The 8239-nt window shown below is 34.8% G+C and overlaps 1 protein-coding gene across 1 annotated transcript in view; it reads left to right on the top strand.

The window, feature by feature from the left end:
* The window catches only part of LOC117103361 (macrophage-expressed gene 1 protein-like), a 14119-nt gene extending 5880 nt beyond the window's left edge, over positions 1-8239 (top strand). Inside the window, exon 3 of the mRNA XM_033243903.1 lies at positions 4617-8239. Within this exon, the coding sequence (XP_033099794.1) occupies positions 4617-6485 (1869 nt within the window). The 3' untranslated portion in view covers positions 6486-8239. The remainder of the gene's footprint in view (positions 1-4616) is intronic.

Raw genomic sequence — 8239 nt, 5'->3', positions numbered from 1 at the left:
ATATATATATATATATATATATATATAGGCCTATTAATAAGAAAATTTTATGTCATTTGATAGTAAATACCTGTTAATTTACATGTTTTGAAATTTATAACAAAATTTAAAAAGAAAGTGATTCTCAACAGGCTATTAACAACTATTATATTACATGTAATGTAGATTTTGCTTGTCCAAAATAGCATAGCACTTAGACATACAACATCGCGTTGTTCGGATCTAAATTAATAGGTGCGGACTGGGCCTAGGCCTTTTAGCTTAGCAACTTAGAAATTCGTACAGTCAACGGGTATTTGTGGCAAGCTTCCAGTTAGGTATTTGTGGCAAGCTTCCAGTTAGGGTCCTAGTCCAAGGGTGTCTCCAAAATAACTACTGTAGTAGTATAATAAGAACTATAAAAACTCATACGGTAACTGAAATATGTACTACACTAACAGTAGCTAAACCTAGTCTAGCACTAAACGTACGTAGTAATACGTCTGTATTGAGGGCTATTTTAATAAACTATTTAGATAGGCTCTTCTTTTCCCATTTTTCAGTTTTTTTTAATCATAGAGTAGTGTAGATCAGATTTTTAAGAACATTTTTCAGAAAAAAAAAATGTGATACGACCGTTCATTATGGAGTTATGTGGCTTTTAGGGAATGAATGAATTTTAGTACCTATAAATATCTAAAGTGTACTGTATCTAGAATTCTGTCTGACCACGGTAAGAATGGCCCCGGGAAAAATGGCCCAGGGAAAAACGGCCCTGGAAAAAATGGCCCCGGTAAAAATGGCCCGAAGTGACAGGTAGGTAAAAATGGCCCCATTAATAACATTCTGTATTAAAACTGATTTTTAAAAATCATTACATGCATTTTTATAACTGAAATAATTTAGTTTAATTTTTGATCACAGGAAAGCGTGTCAATCATGATAAAATATGGCTTTTAGGGAATGAATGAATTTTAGTACCTATAAATATCTAAAGTGTACTGTATCTAGAATTCTGTCTGACCACGGTAAGAATGGCCCCGGAAAAAATGGCCCAGGGAAAAACGGCCCTGGAAAAAATGGCCCCGGTAAAAATGGTCCCGGTAAAAATGGCCCGAAATGACAGGTGGTAAAAATGGCCCCAATAATAACATTCTGTATTAAAACTGATTTTTAAAAATCATTATGAATTTTTTGAACTGAAATAATTTTGTTTTTAAAAAGAATCTAACATCAAATAAATTGCCATTTACATTTTACTTTTTGCAGGAATTACATATTCAATAATAAAATACTCAAAGATAAAAAAAAGCCATAAACACTTTTTTTTCATTTAAATGTTAATATAATCAATAAATCAACTAAAATATTTTATTTGTGGCCAATTTCACGAAAGCGGAATCACAATTTTCCAGAAATTCAATCCGGGTATAATAAATGTATTCCTAATTATTCAGTTTACTTTAAAAACAATATTTGATTAACAAATACTTCTTTGAAGTAACTCTAAGCAGAACATAATTGCTAAGTTTGTGAGAAAGTAAGCCTCTCCTTTTCCCCATACATGAACTTGTGATTCAAATACACAATTGACCAATATGCTTTAACTACTGTTTATTTGCACTGTTTATGTAAAGTTATTTAATTTAATACTTAACAAAAATGAATTTTGTAGTAATCTATAAGTTGCATATTTTGGTAGTTGAAGTGGAATATAATAACGTTTTTAAAACTTTTATTTCTACTATCAAAAAATGTTATTCAAATGCTATTTTCCAATAATCTCTCAGTACATTATTTGCATCTGCTGTGTAAGTGTATTTGTTATTGATTAAATTCTTGCTTATTACAGTATTTAGATATTTGAAGATTAAAAAAAAAATCATTTCTATTACTGAATTTTTTCATTGGACCATTTTTTACCTACTTGTCACTTGGGGTAATTTTTACTGGAGCCATTTTTACTGGGGCCATTTTTTCCGGGGCCATTTTTTTCCTGGGCCATTTTTACCTACATTCAATACACTATATTGCACAAGTCATTGAGTAAAGGCAATCTACAATCAATAATAGGTGGTCAAACCAAATATAATCATGTATACTATGATTTATTATGGAAAACTCTGGCACTTTCATCAATTAATTATGCATGTGCAGCGTGGGTTGGCGAGCCTAGTGACATTTTAGCCATCGAGAGGTTACAAGTAAGAATGGCTAAGGCAATCTCAAGGCCTCACGCACCACTTCTAAAGAGACATTATATGGTTATATCTAGGGTGAAATCCTATCTTTACAAAAATATATCATTAGACTTAAATATTTAAGAAGACTTTAAATGTTAGAAGTTAGCCTTGTATTGCGTAATCTGAATTTAGGGATATCTATGATTACATTTTTTTAATAATTAACTTTTGCAATCAGACCTTGATTTTCCCAGTCAACTCTAGCTAAGCTACGGTAATGCATAATAATTCGGCCTAAGGATACATTATAATAATTTAATTGGTCAATTTCAAGCGAAGTACCGGTACTGAAATAAGGTGAATAAATGAATGCTATTTTCCTTACACAAGAGCTGCTGAAACTGATGCAAACACCGAGAACATTCAGATAAGCCCATTTATCTGAGATTTCTGGCTAATCGATTAAAAATATTTGCCAATCTCAATTTAGGGATATCTATGATTACATTTTTTTAAATAATTAACTTATGCAATTGGACCTTGACTTACCCAGTCAACTCTAGCTAAGCTAATGCATAATAATTCGGAACTGTTTATGACATCCGACAGATCAATAGTTTACCATGGAAGTGGTTTGACCACCATGATGGATATCGTGTCCAATGCGTACATGGTTGGTGGTTTTGGTTTTGGTTCTTGTGGGTAAAGCCTACCTCCTAAGGACTCCAAAAGTGAAGGAGTATAACATACTATCAATTCAACCATGATTCAACAAAATATAAAAGACGTAGCAAACGGAAAAATACTCCATCATTGACGATGAATAGTAGTATAATAAAGATGATGAAATTATGTATATTCGGGCAGCTAGATTTTTTAAAGATTTTCAAAGAGTCGTGTAATGGAAAAACTTGCTTTCCAAGGAGTTTGCCTGAAATTTAAAGCCAGATCAAATACCCTAGGGGAGAAAGGCAGTGTAACCATGAGTTCAATGGCTGGTCCAGTAAAGTGTGAAAGGAGAGCTTGATTATTTTACCTCACTAATTTTGGATCTCTATTGATTGATGATGAACCCAATACGACAACGCTATATTCCCGACACCTATTTTGTTTTCAATGATTTCATAATCATGTAAAACAGGCCAAAAGACGGAGAACTAAGCAGAGATCTTTAGCCATTATTACGGAATGTAGAATGTGTACCCATCTAGTAGAGCTATCCATGCTTAGTGGCGTATTAACGCTCTCGTGCGTGGCAATCCGTAGCGCCACTGACTATTGGGGTCCCCTTCGGTGCCCCTACCGATACGGTCTTCGCTCTATCCATGATCCAAAATAGCTTTGCTGATACATAACATCATAATGGTGATGTCTCTGACATCGACTGTAGAACACAAGTCATATTTTTCCAGGTGGGGAAAAAATCATTTTTGCCAAAAAATAACTATAAAAATACCTGTTATACGAGCAACCTAAAGTAAATAGTGATAACATTAATAAAAGAAATTGGTTAATAATGCTTTTTCTTTAGTACCTAAATATCTTTTTCAAATTTACCGTACTCGCGCGAATAAGCGCCCCGTTTGAATAACCGCCCCTCCTAACATGAAAATTCTCTTAAAAAGCGCCCGTTTGTATAAGCGCCCTTCTAATTTGAATAAGAGCCCCTCAATAATATCATAAGATTTTCTTTTTAGCAAGTCAATAATCCAATCAATCCTGGGACTGTGGTTGTTGGCATGATTTGAGCTGCAGAGTGGAAACACATTCTTCTTAGATCAATATCAAAATGAGGATATTTCTCTTGGACAGATGAGAGCTCTGATCCCTGGACAGACAGTATATTTCCAACTTTACTCTTTTTACATATTTGTCTATAGTCCTATTCCTCTTTTTCTTTTTTCGACCTTTAGCACATATTCATCTGAGTTTTCAAGAAAAAATACAATGATCCTTCCATCTTGCTAATCTTAATCGGGCCGATGGCCAACAAGCTAACCACTACCCACCACCACTAATTGCATCTGCTTTTTTGCTGTTATGTAAATATTCACAGCATTCTTGTCATGGGCCATGTTCTCTGGACGATTATCTTATCCGCGTAACCACTATTCGTAATGTCCTTATATAATCTTTTTTTTATTCAAAAGTGCCTCTTGAATTTAATAATTTCCCATAAGAACCCCTTGATTTTGATCTATTTCCATAAGCGCCCCATTTAAATAAACGCTCCGTTTGAATAAGTGCCCCTCAGAAAGTGCGTCCGGGCGCTTATTTGCGCGAGTACGGTATTTTATTAATGTCGCAATATAATGTAGGCCTACTAGCACGTTGTAATTTAATTTCTAGACCAGTTAAGTTACTGTAGGCCTATTCTAAGAGTATTTTTACGTAAGTATGTTAAAAATATTTTTTACATGTTTAAATTAACTCTCTTAACACATTTATATACAGGTGGAACTCTTTGCGGAGTTATTTGAACACTGGTTGAACTATACAAGTGTATCAAGTAAGTCGATAAACGCCTACACATCTTACGGTCCAAGTATTAGTGGAAGTTTTTCAGAAGAAAACGAATCTGTAAAGAAACATCAAGTGTACGGTAAATCATCAACAATTCGAGTTCAAGTGCGTCATCATTTGTATACAGTCCGCCTCAACAATCCAACTTTGCATCCTGCGTTTAAGTCACGTGTAGTCGAGATTGGCACACACTACAACGATACACGTATGGCCCGATACCTGACTCAACTGCTAGTGCGAGACTATGGAACACACGTGGTGACGGCAGTGGACGTAGGCGGAATTTTTCTCCAGCAAGATCATGTCAGGAACAATTTTGTCAGAGATCACTCTTCAGATAAAAATGAGATTAAAGCCGCTGCTAGTGCTATGTTCTGGGAAATTTCAGCTGGTGTTGGATTTAATACGTCTGTAAACCAAGCTATCCTTGAATCCTATCTCAAAAGCCGCACATACTCAAAATATCAGACGTTTGGTGGTGGTCCTTATAGAGTTAAACAGACAATAAATGACTGGCAGGACGGGTTGCCAAACAACCTGGTTGCCATCGATCGACACGGAGATCCACTGCACTATATGATTACAACGAACACCTTGCCAGATGTTCCTGCATACATGGTGCATATCGTCTCAGATTTAATCCTCGAAGAGGTTGAACGTTACTATGAAGTGAACAAGCACGTAGGCTGCACTAATATGGATTCAATCAACTTTAACTTTAGGGCGAATCATGACGACAAGTCATGTGCCGCACCTTACAATAATTACACATTTGGCGGTGTCTATCAAAAGTGTGAGATGCAATCAAAATCACTTACCGAGAATGTTTGTTCAAAGCTGTCACAGAAAAACCCTCTCACAGGAGACTTCTCTTGTCCGGACGGCTACGAAGCGGTTCAGTTGAATTCGGGTTACGATTTTTACACTATCACTAAAACTAACTGCAGAGAGAGATGCAGGTTCTTCTCGTTTTTTTGTAAAAATGTATGTGAAGACATTCACGACACCACCAAATTTGTTTACAGAACTTTCTGGTGTGCGGCTACTAGTTCTGTTCCTGCTCGTAGTGGATACCTGTTCGGTGGTGTCTATACATTCAATATGGCGAATCCATTGACAGAAACAAATGAGTGCCCGAACACCTTTCTACCATTGAGGATGGGCGTTGAGTTATTCGCGTGTGTCAGTAGTGACTATGAATTAGGCTACAGGTATTCTATTCCATTTGGTGGGTTCTTTAGTTGTTCAGCAGGAAATCCATTGGCATTGCCAGGTAGCAACACGTATGTATCAGACAGCATAAGTAAAGAATCAAGTGATATCTCTTCGACATTCATCCGAGAAACAGGTCCCGGGGGTTGGCCTAAGCGATGCCCGACGGGTTATAGTCGACATCTAGCTACCATAGACAATGACTGTGAAATTGACTTCTGCGTCGAGGAAAAGGCGCTTTCATATTTGGGACTTCCGCCAATTCAACGTCCTCCATACTCTCGCAAACCTTTAGGTAACTACACAGCAATTGAAACCATGTTCAACCAACCAACTAACATAACCAATTCAGCAGGGTATGGGAGCATGCCTGATGACAACCAAGAGATGTACGGAGATAAAGACAAAAATGATACGCAGAACACAATAATTGTTCTTTCCCTATTAAGTGCTATCCTAATTAGCATTTTGATCGCTATCGCTATGATGTACCGAAGAAACAGACGTAGATCTAGAAGTTCACTCTCACCAACTACATCAAACGAAGGCAACACTGGGGTGTCCGAGGACACAGAATTGCTGGGATGATGGAAGAAGAATGTTTGGTAGACTATATCAGCAAGAAGTAAATAATTTGAGTCCAAGTTGTTGATTAATTCTCAGTTAATTGTAGTAGGCCTAATACTAATAATAATAATGATAGATGATGATAATAAAAAATATTAAGTAATTGTGACATAATTAAGTGTGGTAATAATACCTAAATAATAATATGATATGGAATATAAGCAATTAGTAGAGCTCCGCATAGTACACTATAGGAAAATTATTATACGAAGGTTAGATTTAATGAAATTTTTGAATCCATTAAATCTAACCTATAAGTATAATAATTTTCCGCTAGTGTACGATGCATGCTCTACTAATTGCTTTATAGGTTAATTGCCGTCTTTTAATGTTAGTTTTGACAGGGCAATTTGCTTTGGCTTTGATAACCAAGACTATGCGATGATTCCATAACTACGCTAGGCTACGGCCAGGCCTAGCACTAATTTCGTTCCTTGAGTCATTAAAGTAGGTCTAGAATATTTCTTTTTAGTTTATTAGGATTCATTAATTCAAGGAATTCTTTATTTGTTCGTACTTAATTAATATTGAACTTGAAGTAACTTTCTTTAGGTTCTAATTAACCTTGTTTTACGGAAGTATTTTTCAATTACAATTCAAGTGTCATCGCGGTGCTCGATATCTTCGCGGTGACGGAAAATTAGGTATTTTCTTTGTACACGAACCTAAAAAAACATCAAGCCGAGCGTCCACTATTGAAAAATTATTGGACTGTGGAGGATAGGGAAATAATATTGGGAGTTCCAGTGATAAGTCACGATTGACTTTGAATTATAATTGTAACTTTAATTATTTTTCTTTTTAAAATTATAAATCGTATTATGAATATGAAGAGGGCCTATTATAAATATGAATATTTTAAATAGAAATATATTTATATTTAAAATATGAATATTTTAAATATAAATATTATAAATATAAATTATTATAAATACATTTCTCCCTCCAATTAAAAAACCACTTTTGGGACCGGAGTTTTACTGGTCTTTAGCACCTCTGGCCTGTAATTAGAATCCCTCTAAATGACTGACACTGTCGTTAAATATCACTATTTAGAGGGAAATTATGAAATATTAAGTAAATGTAAGATTGTTTTATTCGTATTGATTAGAATGGATTTACAGTCATTGTATGCTATTATTGATTCTTAATAAAAAATTTCTCGGTAGGCAAGTCATGCGATCGTTCTACCCAAATCTCCATAAAAATATTACTAACAACACCTGTCCTACTAAAACTATCAGTAGTTCTATTCAATAGAGAGCACTGTATACACACAAAAAAAATCATCTTTTGCTATATATTATTTCGATATATAGTCGTCATAAATTATTTTCAAAAAACTGCATTAAAATCACTACTGTAATTGAAGGAAAATTATTTGTATGAATGTTATGACTATGAAAATAAACATTATAAATTTTATGTGACATGACTATTGGTGACTATGGAGTACTGTACCACAGTCGTTTCGTCACGACGCCGGGTGGCGCTCTCTGTTGTCAATAGACGTTGGTTAACGTCATTACGCCTGAATAGGCATTTTAAAATCTAATATTTTACCATCAAAATGTACTAAAACACAAAAGCTCGCATTATATTACTTATCGAACACAAGTAATCATCAATTAAGATTTACAAAAAAAAAGTAAGATACAACATCTTAATAATTACGTTAGAAATTTGATCAATGGTTTTGTCAGTGAAGAAAATGG

The sequence above is a fragment of the Anneissia japonica genome, unplaced genomic scaffold (assembly GCF_011630105.1).
Source record: "Anneissia japonica isolate Jap-2015-1 unplaced genomic scaffold, ASM1163010v1 scaffold1891_len642697_cov171, whole genome shotgun sequence".
NCBI lineage: Eukaryota > Metazoa > Echinodermata > Crinoidea > Comatulida > Comatulidae > Anneissia > Anneissia japonica.
This window is presented reverse-complemented; position numbering and strand designations above follow the sequence as displayed.